Genomic DNA, 17,346 nt, shown 5'->3' with positions numbered 1-17,346 from the left:
CAACAGTCCTCTTTCTCCACAGTATTACCCATGCCTCTTCCTTATTCCAGACGACCAGGTCAACAGGCTTGGTGCTTCACACCAGTCATTGCTCCATACTGACCACCACTGTTGTGGGACATTTGGCCCACCCCCCTCACCCAACTGCTTCTCCCTTTCCACAAACCCAAGGAAGTCCAAGAGGGCTAGAAGACACATATGTAATGTTGTAGTCATATTTGGTCCTCCTTATTTGGGTAATAATTCACTCCACAAGAACAACCGTCTATCGAGGAGGGATCTCACCTACCAGCTGCAGCACTCGTTGGGAAAGGGAAAGGCTGGCAGGATGGTGAGACAGATATTGCCACAGGGCATCAGGGCAGATGGAGATAGAGAGGACCTGTGAGAAGGAAGGGAGACAAAGTTTAGACAACCTGAACTGAGAGCCCACAGCTCTGCTCCTTCCATGGCCCACACCCAGCCCAATTTCACTCAAACTCACCTTGCCACTGCGGCAGACTCCTAGTAGGCTATGGGGCCTGTCATCATCAATTACAGTAGTAAAAACAATGTCACAGATCAGCTGGATGCAATGGATGGTTTCTGCTGTCTCAACATCCACAAGGAAGAGAAAGGCATGCTTTGTAAGTATCATGGCCACACCCAAGTCAGTCAAGAACTAAAGGACGGAAAATAAGGGTGTTAGATTTCAACCAATGTGGCGTAGTGGTGTGCGTGTTGGACTGCGACTCTGAAAATCAGGGTTCAATTTCCAGCTTAGTCATGAAACCCATTGGGTGACCCTGGGCAAGTCACATGCACTCAGCCTCACAGGAGGGCAATGGCAAATGTCCTCCGAACAAATCTTGCCAAGAAAACAGCATGATAGGTTTGCCTTAGGGTCGCCATAAGTTGGAAACAACTTGAAAGCACACAATAACAATATATTCGGAGAACTTGGAAATTTACTTTTAACACATAATTACATCAATATTCCCAGCACCCAAAATATCATTACTGTTATACTTACATATTTCTAAAACTATTTTTCTCTGTTTCTCAAATGAGGGCGACTAAAATGGTGAAAGGTCTGGAAACCATGCCCTATGAGGAACGACTTAGGGAGCTGGGGATGTTTAGCCTGGAGAAGAGAAGATTAAGAGGTGATATGATAGCCCTGTTCAAATATTTGAAGGGATGTCATATTGAGGAGGGAGCAAGCTTGTTTTCTGCTGCTCCAGAGACTAGGACCCGAAGCAATGGACGCAAACTGCAGGAAAAGAGATTCCACCTCAACGTTAGGAGGAACTTCCTGACAGTAAGGGCTGTTCGACAGTGAAACAAAGGCGAGTTATAGACCGCCGCTTTGAGGCGGTCTGCCGCCGCCGCCACTTGCTCCGTAAGGAGCTTCTTTCTGCAGCGCCCTAATGACGTTGCGAGGCACCGCTGGCGCACTCACGATGTCACAGGCGCCGCGACACGTTCGGACGCACAGCGTCCGATACGTAAAGATGGCACCGGCCGTGTGGAACGGCCGGCGCCATATTGTATGGACAGAGTCCGTATTAGAGCCAGGGGCGTCTAGAAGAGACGCCCCTTTTTTAAAATGGGACGTCCTGCGGACGTCCCAAGTGCCGGTCTGTAACCGGCCAAACTACCTCGGAGTGTAGTGGAGTCTCCTTCCTTGGAGGTCTTGAAGCAGAGGCTGGATGGCCATCTGTCGGGGATGCTTTGATTGTGATTTCCTGCATGGCAGGGGGTTGGACTGGATGGCCCCTGTGGTCTCTTCCAACTCTATGATTCTATGATTCTATTAAATTCTATTCTTTTAATAACTTAAAAACATCTAAATGCTACAATCCAGAGGCATACAGTAAAAACCAAAAAACAAAACCCCAAACCCTGTTCCTTCTGTCTACCTTGTTGTTTCTTCAACACTCGCAGCAGACCAAGAGGTTTGCATTTGAACCATGAGATGTTCCTACTTCACCATTTAGTCAAGCCACCATCACAACACTATAGAAATAACTGAAAATTACAATTAGGCTACAAAAGGAACAAAGCTATCCGCTAAGACATTATAACAATAATAGTGTAATATAGGCGGGATATAGACCGCCCCTTTGGGGCGGCCTGCACCTGCCCCTTTCCCCAACGGATCGGGGCCTGAGCTGCCACAGCAGCAGCCCCGGAGGCCCTGATCCGCCACTTTTCCAGGCCTTGGGGAAGCGGCAAAACGCTGCTTCCCCGTGACCTGGAAAGGGGTATCCTTGGGACTTCATGTCCCAAGGACACTCTGACAGTGGCGGGGAAAGAGAGAAAGGGGCCACTCAGCCCCTTTCTCTTTTGTATTGCCAGCACAATCGTGTAAAAGCTGCAATGGCAAACGTCCTCTGAACAAATCTTGCCAAGAAAACAGCATGATAGGTTTGCCGTGTAAAGGCTGCACCAGCGATACGCGGCATGAAAGGAACTCCGTTTCGGTTTTGGAGCTCCTTCCGGCGCTGCTGAAAGGGCACCACAGGCGCCCTTTCAGCAGCGCTAGGATGTAACGGCAGCACCGCACCACACTGTTTGGACACAATGCAGCCGTTACCTCAAAATGGTGGTGCCCATGTAGACAGGGTGCCGCCATTTTGATGTCCTGGCGACATACTAGGGTTGCGGGGCATATATAAGCAATGCCCCGAAGCAACCCTAGTACGTCGCCAGGATGTGCTATTGGGCCCATCTGTACAGGGCCATAGTTATACCTTTATAGAGGTTAGTTTCTTAAAAAATTAACTCCAAGTAACTTCTTTCTTTCTTTCTTTCTTTCTTTCTTTCTTTCTTTCTTTCTTGTCATAGGGCCCAAACAGACAGGCCAAAATAAAGCTGCTTCGGGTCACTTTAGAGGTATGCTGTTTAAATGACACACACATCTTAAGAGGCCAGAAGCTGTACCAAAGCTTTGCTCCAGTCCTTAGGATTGGAGTGTGGCTCTGGTGCAAATTTCAGCCTCTTAGGACACATGCATAATTTAAACAGTATACTTCCAAAGTGACCCAAAGCAGCTTTATTTTGGCCTGTCTGTTCGGGGAAATAGTTGCTATAAGGCTCTGGTGACATTGGAACTTAAGATTCAGTCTTTTCCAACATCATACCAATACCATTTGCCCATATGCTACAAACTCCCTTTACCTTCATTTAGAATTGCAGAATCTTAGAGTTGGAAGGACCACAAGGGCCATTTAGTTCAACCTCCTGCCATGCAGGAATACACAACCAATGCACTCTGAAGGATGTCCGTTCAACCTCTGTTTAAAGACCTCTAATAATGGAGAGCCCACCACCCTCTGAGGCAGTCCATTCTAAGGTTGAAAAGCTCTTACATGAAAGAAGTTCTTCCCAATGTTTATGTGGAGGCTTTTTATTTGGGTGCAATTTGAATCTACAGGTCTGTGTTCTAGTCTCTGGAACAGCAAAAAACAAACAAACAAGATTTCTTCATAATTTACATGACATCTCTATTTAAAAATGGCTATCACTTCACCTTGCAGTCTTCTTTTCTCCAGTTTAATATACCCAGTTCCCTAAGACTTTGTGTCTACCATAATTGTTATCATATATATTCAGTCAGTAGTATTTTTCTTGCGTGTGTGTACAGTGTGTGTGTGTGTGTGTGTGTGTGTGTGTGTAAACTATTTGTATAACTATTAGTATTTTAAAAGGCATGTTTTACACATTTTTTGGGTGATATTTTGGGCATCCACCTCTGGGCTCTAGATCAGACCTGCAGACCTTGGCAGTAGGTAGGGACCAAAATTAAATAGGCTAAACTTTGGGCAGCAAATAGGTTTTTAGCAGTTCAAGTAAAGGTATAAATAATGAATAAACTATTTTAATCATTAATTAATGATTAATTAATGATTAAAATAATTAAATAATTATAATGAATAGTAATTCCATCCTCCTCCTCTGCCCAGTCCTCTCCTTGGGAGAAGGCTGAGCGGTGGAGAAGCCTTAAAGGGTGAATGTTTGCCTGTCTTCTTCCTCTGCCACCTGGTTCTTTCTCCAAAAACTGGGCTGCTGAGGAGCCTTGAAGGGTGCCTGTTCATCCTTCCTCTTCCTCTGCAGCCTGACTTTTTCCCAGGAAAAAGCTGGGTAGTGCAAGAGCCATGGGCCGCCTGAAATTCTTTGTGAGCTGCAAGCAGCCCATGGGCTGTATGTTGTACAGGCCTGCTCTAGATCAAAATCTCTCAAACTGGCTCCTCCAGGTTTGGTGATTTCCACTCCCAGGTGGCTGGATGATGACTAGGACTGTACTCAAATATTCCTTGAAGGTACCAAGCAGAGGGAGGCTGCTTGCAGCAGATCACAGGTGGGACTGGCTTTAGCCTGACCTCCTGCAGCTCTGAGCTTAAACTTCAAAAGTAGTCTGCTGAAAGAAAAAAGATGGCCTTCTCTACCTTTGATTCCTGCCTTCCCTAGTGTTATCTCCAGTCAGAGTTTAGGAAAGTTACTTGTACTGGAAATACTACAGAATAATCCAGTTACCATGGTGGTGGTTGGGGAATTCAGGGTATTGTGGTATAAAGAAGTAACTTTTCCTAACTCTGTCCTACCCACTGGCCAAACAGATTACTCTAAAGGAATATACCCCTGTGTGTGTGTGTGTGTGTAGCTCCCAATCCATACATCTCTAGTTCCCTTTCTAAGAAAACTTTCCATCCAGGACTGCAAGATTTTACCTGTACAGCACTGGGGAAGTCCCCTAGCCATGGTCCCTTGAAGGGCAAGGTGCCACGGGCACTAAGCAGAGCTGCATTCCCTGCCTGGTGGGGACCAAGCTCCACCACATGGAACTGAAAAGGAAAAAAGAGAAAAAAATATTCACAGTCAGCAAAACCAACTATATAGGCTCCTCTTCCTTCCTATCAGTCTCTGAAATCCATTAGACTTGTATGCAAACTTTTTCTTCCTTCTTCTTTGCCCTTAGCTAAACTCCATCTCACCTGTCCAGTCCGTTCCTTGCCTCTTCGCACAGCAGCCAAGAGGGCAGTTGAAGGTTTTGGATTTCTGGAAAATCTGTGCTGTGGCAGAGCCACTGCTTGGGCTTCTATGACCTGAGACAAGGGACCCCCCTGCCAGTACAGCTGGGTCAAACCCACAACCAGGCCCTGCAAGAAGGAAAATAAAGAAATTAGGATTGGGATTGCTAACCTCAGAGGCTGGCAATGCCAAACCTCCTCTGAAGAAGCTTTGCCAAGAAAACCGCATGATAGGTTTACCTTTGGATGCCATAAATCAGAAATGACTTGAAGGCACACAAGAATAACAACACCTCCTATGTGGCCTCTGGCCTGTCTTCATAATATTGTTTATGACTTAATATTCAAAGTCCTCAGCAAGCAATCAGTTCAACCTTAAAACTACCCATGCATGGCCACTGGATTATGTACCTGCTCAAGTCCTAGAGCTGAAAGAGCCATCCACACACAATTGACATCCCGGTGATACCCTATCACTTCCATGCCACAAAGTCGTTCATGCCGGCTGAACTGCCATCTTGGTCTGGTACCTTGAAGGGAAATTACAGACGAAAAATGGAACCAAACTTTCCTATTTAATGCCTCTGGTCCAAGTGACCCATTCCCAGATTATCCATCTTCTTTCAATATTTCATCCCACTAAATGCCTGTGGAAAGCCAACACAGAATTTTATTTTCATTCATTTCCACACATTTGCAAAGCTTAAGAATGTTCATGTTTTGTAATTCAACCCCGTCAATTCTCTACCCAGCATCACCATGCTGGCTCTGGGGATTCTAGGAAACATAGTACAAAACTGTAACATTTCCAAGCTCTGCATGCTTATTGAACCAATTTATCCATGTTTCTGCATGCTTATTGAATCAGTTTATCCATTTATAAAGCCCAAGTTGTCTTTACCTAGTTCATCTCATAAGGTCAATTCTGCTTGAACACTAAAAAACTACCTTCAGATGTCCTGAAGGTAAAACCTATTTAAATACAGAATAGGCTACCTTGTAATGTGATTGGAGGTTTTTCAACCAAGGTTAGATGGCTACCGCTCAGCAATGCCTTAACTGTGAATTCCTGCACTGGCAGAGTTTTGGACTGAATGTTTCTTGAGATCCCTCCCAATTCTATTATAAAGCAGATAATTTATCCTCATGCTTTCCATATTGCTTTTGTTCCTTACACCTGCTACATACCCCTCCCTTATTCCACACAAGAATAACCTCTCCAGTCAAGCAACATTTCCCCTTATATTCTTTGCCCTGGACACCTTACAATACTGCCCCTCCTCCCCCAGATTCTTCCAACACTCACGTTTCATGGTCCAGTGGAACACATCTTTCTCTGTTACCACAGCCAGTGTGTCTGCATCCAACCACACCCAGTGTTTAATAGGATGGGCAAATTCCCACTCATTTCTCAAGGAACGCTGGTCCACATCATAGATCTGGGCCAGCTGCCCAGCTAGAAGAAAAAAAAGAGAAAGTCAGAGGGCAGCTGAAGCTGGCGGGCATAGCACCATCTGACATGCAAAGCCCAGTGATATGTACAAGACACCGAATACTCAACATCTTCCTAAGAGATTAGTGGGGCTCCATGCTAAATTGAATAAGAAGCCCCACACACATAAAGACAGCAGACAAACTGAAAGGAGAACTACTGAGATTTTTTTTTTTTGGCAATCTTTTCTGCCAGAGAGGGTTCCTACTTCCCCCTCTTTTAAAATATCTATATGATATATCCTACAATTAATGGCAATTCTTCGCAGTCAACTGCAACATTTAATTCTTTATTGAATGGGTTTCTTTTACATTCCAAGACATATTGAACAGTATGTCCCCTTCTCTTGCCTTCTTTTTCCTCTTAATTTATTACTTATTTACTTTATATCCCATCTTTCTCCTTGAACAGCTCAGACACATTTTAAAAGCTGCAAAATTTTAAACTCTGTAAAATAACTATTGAATATACTATAAGAATTTCTTAAAACATTAAAAAGAAGAAAATTTGTCCCTCAGGCCACCTTAGCATACCATACTACAATCAACTCTTCAGAAGAATGGAAGGAACAGACACAGAGGTGACAACAACTGGCAAAACACAAGGAGCGGTATTGCAAGAACTCAACTTCTTTTGTCAAATCTTGAAGAGCCCCTCAAAAGCAGGTTGTATTATTAGAGTGAGAACCAGCACAGTGTGGTGGTTTGAGCATTACAGAATGATTCTGGGGACCAGGGTTTGAATCTCCACTCAGCCATGGAACCCCACTGGATGATCTTGGGCAAATTACACTCTTAGCCTCAGGAAGAAAAAGGTAAACACCATATGAACAAATCTTGCCAAGAAAATCCCACAAAAGGTTTGCCTTGTCAATCAAAGTCAAAAACAACTTGACGGCATGCAACACGCACACAGATCACTAGAGCACCAACCTTGGAAATACCACACTGGCTGGGAGATTCCAGGAGTTCTGATGGAGAAAAATAACTTTTCCATCCTCTTCCAGAGCACTAATCCCACTGACTATGAATACACATAATATTGTCTACCTTGAAGTGCTGCTGTTCCAAGATAAAGCTTGAAGAATAACAAATATATCCCTACTGTACAATAGCAAGCCAATTCAAAACACAGCCTTTCTACACATTGTTTTTAAGGAGATTAGCTGAAGTTTGGAGGTTCCAGGTCTACAACTCAGGTTCAAGACTATTACATAACTTTAGTGAAACAATTCCTTGCCTCCTCTTCTCTGTACTGTGGTGACCCTAAGTCAACTATCTCCTGCAATTCTCTTAAGCCAATGTCTTCACGCACCCCTTACCTCAGGGATGGGAATGCATGGACCTCCAATGAGAGATAGACTACATCTCTCATTGACTATGCTAGAAATGGCTGATGAGAATTGCAGTCCAACATCTGGAGGCCACATTTTCCATCCCTGCTCATTGACTGAGTAATTTACCTTTCTGGACTAAGGCAAATGGAAAAGGTGTGTGCATGAATAATCCAGCAGAACACTGGAGACAAATTGGTTTATTTCAGCACGAGCTCTCATGGCTACCAAACCATTTCTTCAGATGCCTTGAGGTGGGTTAGTATCCATGAAAGCACAAGCTGAAATAAACCAATTATTTCTCAAATCTCCTACTGTATGCTGACACAGACTAACATGACAGCTGCTTTCTGCTGCTCCACTGACTAGGACATGGAGCAATGGATGCAAGCTATTTGAAAAGAGATTCAACATTAGAAGAACTTCCTGACAGTAAGGGCTGTTTGACAGTAGAACAGACTCCCTAGGAGTCTGGTGGAATCTCCTTCTTTGAAGGTTTTTAAACAGAGGCTGGATGGCCATCTGTCAGGGATGCTTTGAGTGTATATTCCTGCACAGCAAAGGTTTGGACTGGATGGCCCTTGCGGCCTCTTCCAACTCTATGATTCTATTACTATCTCATGAAAACTACTTTCTGGACGACAGCGCCTAGAATCCTGCAGCCAGCATAGCCACTTTCCTTTTGGAATCCTATTTCCTCTCAGAAATGCTTCCAGTGAATACCTCTAACAGCCAGCAGTGGATGACTAGGATTAGCCAGTGCTCCTTGCACTTGATGTATGGTCCAACTTGTAGGGGCCTCATCCTTCTTTGGAGATGTACGGGGATCCAGGAGGGTGAGAGTGTGCTGGGAGGAGTCCCCAGGAGGGCTGTGCCGCACACAGAGGCGGGAGGCTGAGGTGAGAGTCACACGCGGGTAGGTAATGTACTCTGCTACAATACCATGGGATTGAAGCTGCAAAGAAGAGGAGAGAGGGTTAGTGAAGACTGGAATTATACATGCCCACTGAGCTGGTCTGCAATGTAAAGAAAGAGCTACAGCCCATCACCAGACTCTAGGCCAGAACTTTGACAAGTTTACCCTTTTGGACTAAAATTCCCAGAATCCCCCACCCAACATGCTCTGTATTTAGCTTAATGTCCTTCCAAGGTCCTCACAAGCATGATTCCTCCTCACCCAAGTATTCATGTGTGTTGGACCAGGAACATTCAAGCACAAGAGCTTTGTGAGGCGCCATGAAGTAGTTTCCTGGTAGAAGAGGTACATAATTTGGTGAGGCAGGGGATGGAGTTCAGGTATATGAGCATTTTTTTCCTTTCTATAAGATGATGATGCACTTTTCTAATGAATAGCCATCTGATTACCAGGAGCCTCATCCAGAAAATATGTCCTCAGTCTCCAATGTTGTTCCCTGGCTAGCTCATACTTCAGTAACAAAAAATAACCAGAGCTCAGAAAAGTTACTTTCTTGGAGTAGAACTTCCAACTTTGCTGGCTAGAGGAATTCTAAGAATGGCAGTTTTCCAAACTCAGCAGACTAAACATCTTGTGCCCACCTCTGGCAATCCACGGATTTTATACATGTATGGGGGTACTGTAGTATCAGTTGTCCTGTTGTGCAGGATGCTGCTGGTTAATAGTGCAGTGAATGATATTGGTTATGCAAAATCCCAATACATACTCACCAAGTTTGCATTATGGTCATCTTCCAAAGAACTCAGATTGGCATATAGATTGTAAACTGCTTAGAGAGTGCTGAGTTCACTATTAAGCAGTATAGAAATGTCAATGCTTTTGCTATATATTGGATAACATCTCAGAAAAGTTATTTCTTTGGATGGTAACTCCCAGAATTCCCAGTGATGATGTTCTTACTGGACAACTCCCAGAATACCCTACTGGTATATTATCTTCTGACACTTTAGACTCAGAGAATCAAAAATATATTTGTTTTGGTAATAATTCCCAGAATTTTGTAGGCACACGGTGGGGGCATAGGCAATGCTTGGAGTTATAATGCTTGCATGAATACTGGGAAATACGACAAGTACATTGATGGGGAAAGCCAGCATGGTGTTCTGATCTGAGCTATGATTCTATGACTATGATTCTAGAGATCAGGATTTGAATTTTGGTCACTAGGGAAATCCATTGGGTGACCTTGGGCAAATCACACTATCTCTGCCTTAGAGGATGGCATTGACAAACCCCCTCTGGAAAAAAAGCTTGCCAAAAAAATCCCATGATAGCTCACTTTAAGGTTGCCATAAATTGGAAACAACTTGCAGGATCACAACAGCAACAAGTCAATGGCATTTCTGAGTAGCTATAAACAGAGGTATGCTGCAAATGAACTGATTGCTGAGTGGAAATTTGAATGCCAATCTGTCTTGCTGCATTCAGACTGTTATTGTCACACAGCAGACCATTGTTTTTCCGATTATAGGTCTTATGGGCTGTCTAAGGGATTAATCAAGAGATTAATCAAGAGAGTAGGTCTGACCTGCTCATTAGGAAGTTAACTACAGCAAGAATAATTGTAGAAAATTGGAAAAATTCATGAAGTGCATTCTGTTGCTGACTAGTTGGGGGGAAGTCTTTAATATGAAAATGAACAAACTGACATTTTAAAATGGTTTTATGACTGTCTAATTTTAAGATATTTCTATGAAACCTGCAACAATTTTATTCCCTGTTTGCATAAAAAAAGTAGACAGCACTGATAGATGTTTTCTGTACTGTAAATCTGAAAGCTACTGCAAATGTTGATTTATGCTGGAAATTTATGTATATATCAAGTATGATAAAATATATTTTACAGACCGAAGGGCTACCCAGTAATATAGGAAAAAATTAAACAAATAGTTTGGTAGCCAGGTCTTTATCTGTGTGAATTTCCAAGTAGTATTTAAAGTTGGTGAAAGGCAGTGGAGTGGTTTGGATGCTGGGCTGCAACTCTAAAGAGCAAGGTTTGAATTTAGCCATGGAAATCCACTGGGTGACCTTGGACAAGTCAAACTTTCTAAGCCTCAGAAGAAGGCAAAGGGAAATGCAAACCCCTTCTGAAAAAATCTTGCCAAGAAACCCGTGATAGGTTTGCTGTAGGGTTGCCGTAAGTTGCAAATTACTTGAAGGCATACAACAACAAATTAAAAATTGTTTTTAAATTTAATGTTTCATTATTAAATTAAATTAAAGTTGTTATTAAATTAAATAATTTGTCATTATATGTGAACGCAAGTGTATGTGCCTTCAGGTTGTCTGTCGACTTATGGCAACCCATGGATCACATAGGGTCTTCTCAGGCAAGGAATACTAAGGTGTTTTTTACCAATTCCTTCCTCTGATACTGTACATAGCCTATTGCACTTGGTATTCAATGGCAGTCACTCATCCAAATACTAACCCGGGCTGATTCTGCTTATCTTCCATGATCTGATGGAATCTGGTAGCTTTAGGGTATTTAGGCCCTCCTAGGTTGACCAATTTTAAAACCACAAAGCAGTCTTTTAGTTCTCAATATTTTTCTTTCAGATTGGATAGTGAATTTTTAAACCAAAAAAGCACTGACAACCAGCAACACAAGAGATGTAGGAGAGAAAAGGAAACAAAAATCTTAGTTTGGGATAGGTAAATGGTGAATTTACCCTTTTCTGCCTCCCTTGGCATTGCAAAATAAGACAACCTCCAACTTAACCCTTTGCAAAGTGTGGCTCAGGCCATCTCCCCTCCTGCGGATCTGGAGGTTGTGTGATCCAGGGTGCCCACAGACTGACCTGGCTCAAAACCTCCACACGGACTGGAGACTTCATGGATTCACTCATCATTTGCTTGATACTCAAAGCCATCCTACAAAGAAAAACAAAAACAGCATGGTTTGAGTGTTGAACTACGACTCTGGAACTGGTGTTGTGTGCCTTCAGTTCCTTGTTGTGTGCCTTCAATACTTATGGTGACCCAAATCCAATCCAATCACAGGGTTTTCTTGGCAAGTTTCTTCAGAGGGGTGTTGCCATTGCCATTCCCTGAGGCTGAAAGCATGTGACTTGCCCAAAGTCACTCAGTATGTTTACATGGCTGAGCTGGGATTTGAACTTTAGTCAGCTCAGCCATAAAACCTGGGGAAAGTCACACTCTCTCAGCCTCTGGGGAAGGTAATGGCAAACCTCCTCTGAAAAACTCTTGCCAAGACAACCCATGATAGGGTTCCCTTAGGGTTGCCACAAGTCAGAAATGACTTGAAGACACACAACACACACACAAAGGGAAAAGTGGGAGGAGGAGACAACTGAATTAGAAATAATTTCCAAAACGATTTAGCAGATTGACAACAAACAAATCAAGAAGGTAGATGAAGCTGTTTAAAGCAGCAGTAACTGGTGCTTTGAGGGAAAGGTGATTAAAAAATACCCCCATCCTTAAAAGAGAGAATGAATGTTGATCCCTTAAAACTTACATCCCAGCTGCAGTGTGGAGTAGCTGCTGGTCTTTCCTCCCCAGGGACACTCTTTTTCCAAAGTTCTTCCTGGTCTCCTTTCTCAGGTGTGCTTTATGTTGCATTCAGGCTTGATCCAATTAGGACCATCACAAGGGAGGATCCTGCAGGCATTTTGCAGTCAAGGGGCTGCAAAACAGGTTAATACCCCAGTGGGCTTTTAGTTCTTTTTGATTGTCCTCAGCTAATCCAATCCCAGATCAATGGCCTATGGAAAGTCACCCAGTGACTCTGAAGACACTGGAAGAGTCCACCTGTGGTTGGAGAAAGGGAGGTGGAAGATGGAACATGAAAGGGACTTGGTCAGTGCGGGTCATCCCCTCCCTAATACAGATCTTGGTATTTGTACAAAAATCAGGAGTATCAAATACCCTAAAGGCACCAGATTCTTTCTGTGGGGTCATCTCTAATCAGTATTTGGATGGGTGGTGTTGTTGTGTGCTTTTCAAATTGTTCCTGACATATAGCGACCCAAAGGTGACCCTATCATGGGGTTTTCTTAGCATGATTTGTTCAGAGGAGGTTTGCCATTGCTTTCCCCTGAGGCTGAGAGAGTATGACATGCCCAATGTCTCCCAGTGGATTTATTGGCCAAGCTGGAATCAAACCCTGCCTCCCAGAGTTGTAGGTCAACACTCAAACCATTGAAGATCCCCAACAAATGCTACAGAAATTAACAAGAATGGCTCCTTCCATATTTGAATCTCTCTGTCCCAGGACAGAAATAAGGGTCCCTTGCCATGTCACTGGGGTGACCTTGGGCAAGTCATAGAAACATAGGAGTTTATCACACAAAGGAGATCAGGAGTTTATCCTCTGAAAATCCCAGAAAAATCATGTAATTATGTGAAACGATTTCACACGATGTCACACAAAACCCACCTTTAAAGTGGTCACAAAGAAGCATTGACACACATCTTTTTAAGTTTGGGATTTCAGCAACAGTGCATTTCTGATATCACTTTATTTGCGCAATTACATATGATAATCATTCACACAATTACTGCCATTTTCACTTTATTTGTGGGATGCTTTAAATGTGCTTCAATCTCTCTTTAATGCCAAAATTAGCCTCAGTGTGATAAACTTGATAGAGTTGGAAGAGACCACAAGGGCTATCCACTCCAATTCCTTGCCATGCAGGAACACAGAATCAAAGCACCCCCAACAGATGGCCATCCAGCCTCTGTTCAAAAAACCTTCGAAGAAGGAGACTCCACCACACTCCAAGGAGGTGTGTTCCACTGTCGAACAGCTCTTACCACAAGGAAGTTCTTCCTACTTTTTAGGTGTTATCGCTTTTCCTGTGGTGTGAATCCTCCAATCTCCGGGTCCTATTCTCTGGAGCAGCAGAAAACAGCGGCTGGGTGGCCATCTCTTGGGGGTGCTTTGATTGTGAGGTCCTGCATAGCAAGGGTTGGACTGGATGGCCCTTGTGGTCTCTTCCAAATCTATGATTCTATGAAATAACCAGATCTTGTAGGCTATATTTCAGAGGCTGGCAAAACCACATCTGAGTATTACTTGCCTAAGAAAAACCTCTGAAATTAATGGGGTCACCTTAAGTCAACAGGTGAAATGAAGGCACATCTACAATACATGGTAGGGACATACCTTGACCAGACCAATCCAAAGGATTCAGAAATGCTCACAGTCCTGAGCCAGTTGTCTTGGTGAAATCAAGACATTACCATACACTCCAATTATTCTGATTTGGCTGATTTGGATCAACAATCATTGTTGATCCTCTGTCATCTCACTTTTTCAGCTGATATAAAAATGTCCCAATTTCGCTCTCTTCCTGCCACACCCTCCCCACTTTGTTCCTGGCTTACCTATTTCAGTTTGTGTTCAAAGAGCAAATGCAGTTTTTGCAGGATTTAGGAGGAGTGGAATCTTGCCCTTTCCAATAAGCTCAGCCAAAAGCAAACTGTCACAGCTTCTCTTACCTTGTGTGTCCTTCTTCATGAATTACTTTTGCCATCTTGACCAAATCAATGTCGCTTGGCCACATGTGTCCCAGTTTTCATCTGAAATGTTGGAGAGTATGCGTTATTCAGATACAGGTTTAGATTTGTTGCCTCCATACTGTAGAAAATTCAACATGTTGATAGGGCAAGTCATAGGTTTGAGTGCCATCAAGTGACCATCGTTTGAAGTGACTAACCTCAGCCCAAGTACCTGATAGTGCAAACAACTAAAAAGCCTAACTGTTCCAGAAACTATAACATCTCATCCAGTGCTTATTTCTGACTAAGTATGTGATGGGGCTGTACTCCTGCAGTCCTTTGCACATTTACTTCAGGGCAAGTCCTTAAAAGGAGAAGCTAACTTTTAAGTAAACATAGATGTGGTCTGGTTGCATGTATGTTTCAGAAAGGAGGTGTACAAGTTTGACCTACCCAGGTAGGCTCATGTAGGAATAATTTTCATTTATATCAATTAGATTTATAATGCATGTGTTTAGGATTACAGCATTAATTAAACTCCAGTCAGGAAGATCCACCAGGGGAAGAGGGAGGCATGTTAAGATCTCTTGGGGATTATTAATTTAGAAAGGTCTATATTTCTTGAACAAAGGCCTAAATCCTGTAAAGATTGATATACCACTCTCTCTAACAATATTAATCCTAACTTTCAGACGTGTCTGCTCTCCTCTACTCCAAAATCTGATAATCCCTTCCATCCTTTGTTTAAATTTTCCTTTTCTTCTTCTTGCGCTGGGGCTATGCATTGTGCAGTTTGATCCTATGCATGCTTAATTGGAAGTAAATCCCAATGGGGTTTCTTTTAAAGTATGTATGTATATATGCATAGAATTGTAGCTTTATAGCTGCACCAAGGAAGATTGTAGTAATGCTTTGCGTTTGTTCTCTCTTGTGTATATGTGTGTGTTTTAAAGCTCTTTTTTCCCTTCCCTTTTGCAACTTAGTTTTGATGTTTGTGCTGTTTGGAAGATTTCCTGCTGAGCTTAATCAGGAACAGCATTTCTTTGTAACAGTTTTAATGTGGCATTTGAGTTAATTATCTTGTATAAATATAAGGATATTCTGGTGCTCGGAAGGGTCTTTAGTTTTTAGGCCTCCTGCAAAACTTAAGTTTTGTTCTTGGATCTGTTTTCCATATTGCTCACTTACTCTTTGCAATTTAGAACTAATGATTTCTTACTAAGATTTTTGTACTTTGGTGCAGTGGGTGCTGTTTTGCAAGGCTGGGAGACCATGTGGCCCTCCATATGTTGTTGAGCTGCAATTCCCATCAGCCCTTTCTGGCATAGCTAGTGATGTGGGATTTGCAGGCCAACAATATCTGGAGGGTCACATTTCCCATTCCCTGCTGTACTGTCAGGTTTTCTGCTGTGTCATTTTAAAATTAAGCACTGATGAAATTCTTGTGAAGAGTCCCTCACCCCCAATAAAACATACCTTCCTTAAACTTACTCTATAGCTCATCAGTCTTTCTTTTCCAGTGCAAACCCATGTACTGTAGGGACCCCTAATCTGGACATTGAGATATGTTCACTGGTCCTGGATGGGGTCACACTTCTCCTAAATGACTGTGTCCACAACTTGGGTGTGCTCCTGGACTTGTAGCTTCAGTCATCAGCTTAGATAGATGCGACGGCCAGGAGTGCCTGTTATCAATTTTGATTGATACGCCAGCTGTGACCGTTCCTGGAGCTGGGTGACCTAGAAACAGTGGTATATGCACTGGTAACCTATAGACTCGACTTCTGTAATGCGCTCTACATGGGTCTACCCTTCTGCCTAGTTTGGACACTCCAATTGATTCAAAACATGGCAGCCAGACTAAGGGCGATCATATAACACCAATTCTCAAATCCTTGCACTGGCTGCCAATTAGTTTCCAAGCAAAGTACAAGATGTTGGTAATAACTTTTAAAGCACTGCATGCTTTAGGCCTAGTATATTTGCGGGAGCTCCTTCCTCCATACAATCCACCCCTCACACTCAGGTCCTCTGGGAAAAACCTACTGCATCCAAGGAAGACTAGGCTGTCTGCGATTACCCAGAGTACCTTCTCATCTGCCACTCTTAAACTATGGAATGACCTGCCAGAGGAGATCCATCATAGTACGACTCTTGATGCATTTAAGAAGGCTGTCAAGACGGATCTCTTCTGGCAGGCCTTCCCTGACTGACCGTTGTAAATAGTCAAAACTGCAAATCTGAAACATGCAAATGTGAAGGACCAACAGTATTTCTGACCTACTTCAATGCTATTTTAAACTCTACCAAAAAGATTTACCAAATCTCAATTGTTTTAACTAAACCCATTAGTTAAAAATTGCTAGGTCCTCCAGTGCAATTCTGTGCACGTCTGGGCCAGAAGTTGGCCATAGAATCACACTGGAGGACCCAGAAATACTTTTTCAGATGTGCGTGAGTGAAACTGTATAAGAAAAACTCAAACAGCTGCTGGAATTGTAAAGGGAAAATTGGAACATGGGTCCACGTCTGTTGGTGATGTCCAAAATTGAAAATTTACTGCAAGAAGATGCATATTAAAATACATTATTATTATTATTATTATTATTAACCTTTATTTATGAAGCGCTGTAAATTTACATAGCACTGTACATGCAATCTTTTTAGTTAGATGGTTCCCTGCCCTCGGGCTTACAATCTAAAAGTGATTCTGTGAATTAATAGTGAATTAAAACCTGAAATTTATCTTTTGAATATGATAAACAAAGCTCCCCTGCAAGTAGAGAAAAAGTATTGGAGAATACTTTTATATATGGTTTCAGCAGCAAGACTATTGTTAGCACAATCTTGGAAGAGTTGTGAAGTCCCACCAGTAGATGACTGGATTTTGAAATTAGCAGAAATGATTGAAATGGACAAACTAACCTCCTGGCTAAACCAAAAAGATGTTTTAAAAAACAGAGGAAGATTGGTTTCCTGTAATAGAATATTGCAAACAATGTTGGAAATAAATTTGTAACCTTTGGAGTGCACAAGTAATATGGTTATGTCTGAGTAGTAAGTA

General features: G+C 42.7%; 1 protein-coding gene across 1 annotated transcript; it reads right to left on the bottom strand.

The window, feature by feature from the left end:
• Positions 1–265: 265 nt before the first annotated feature.
• LOC149321412 (clathrin heavy chain 2-like) lies at positions 266–14,317 on the bottom strand. Its single transcript, XM_089512844.1, has 9 exons — positions 14,283–14,317; positions 11,615–11,687; positions 8,561–8,792; positions 6,319–6,468; positions 5,424–5,542; positions 4,977–5,141; positions 4,713–4,826; positions 485–661; positions 266–382 (listed from the first exon to the last, which is right to left on the bottom strand). The coding sequence occupies exons 1-9, from the start codon at positions 14,315–14,317 to the stop codon at positions 266–268; spliced, it is 1,182 nt and encodes a 393-aa protein (XP_089368970.1).
• Between the last annotated feature and the right edge of the window lie 3,029 nt (positions 14,318–17,346).

This window comes from Sceloporus occidentalis, unplaced genomic scaffold, assembly GCF_023333645.1.
Source record: "Sceloporus occidentalis isolate IW3139 unplaced genomic scaffold, rSceOcc1.0.p SCAF_1, whole genome shotgun sequence".
Classification (NCBI taxonomy): domain Eukaryota; kingdom Metazoa; phylum Chordata; class Lepidosauria; order Squamata; family Phrynosomatidae; genus Sceloporus; species Sceloporus occidentalis.
The sequence above is the reverse complement of the archived record's forward strand: the minus strand, read 5'-3'. Positions and strand labels throughout refer to the sequence as shown.

Bases quoted from the DNA above. Each gene is read 5' to 3' on its own strand.
- LOC149321412 (XM_089512844.1), bottom strand. From the start codon at position 14,317: ATGGCAAAAGTAATTCATGAAGAAGGACACACAAG. The intron at 6,469-8,560 runs GTATTCACTGGA...TTTTTCTTCTAG, and splicing joins TCCACTGCTGGCTGTTAGAG to CTGGGCAGCTGGCCCAGATC. The intron at 5,142-5,423 runs GTACATAATCCA...TCCTTCTTGCAG, and splicing joins CAGCTCTAGGACTTGAGCAG to GGCCTGGTTGTGGGTTTGAC.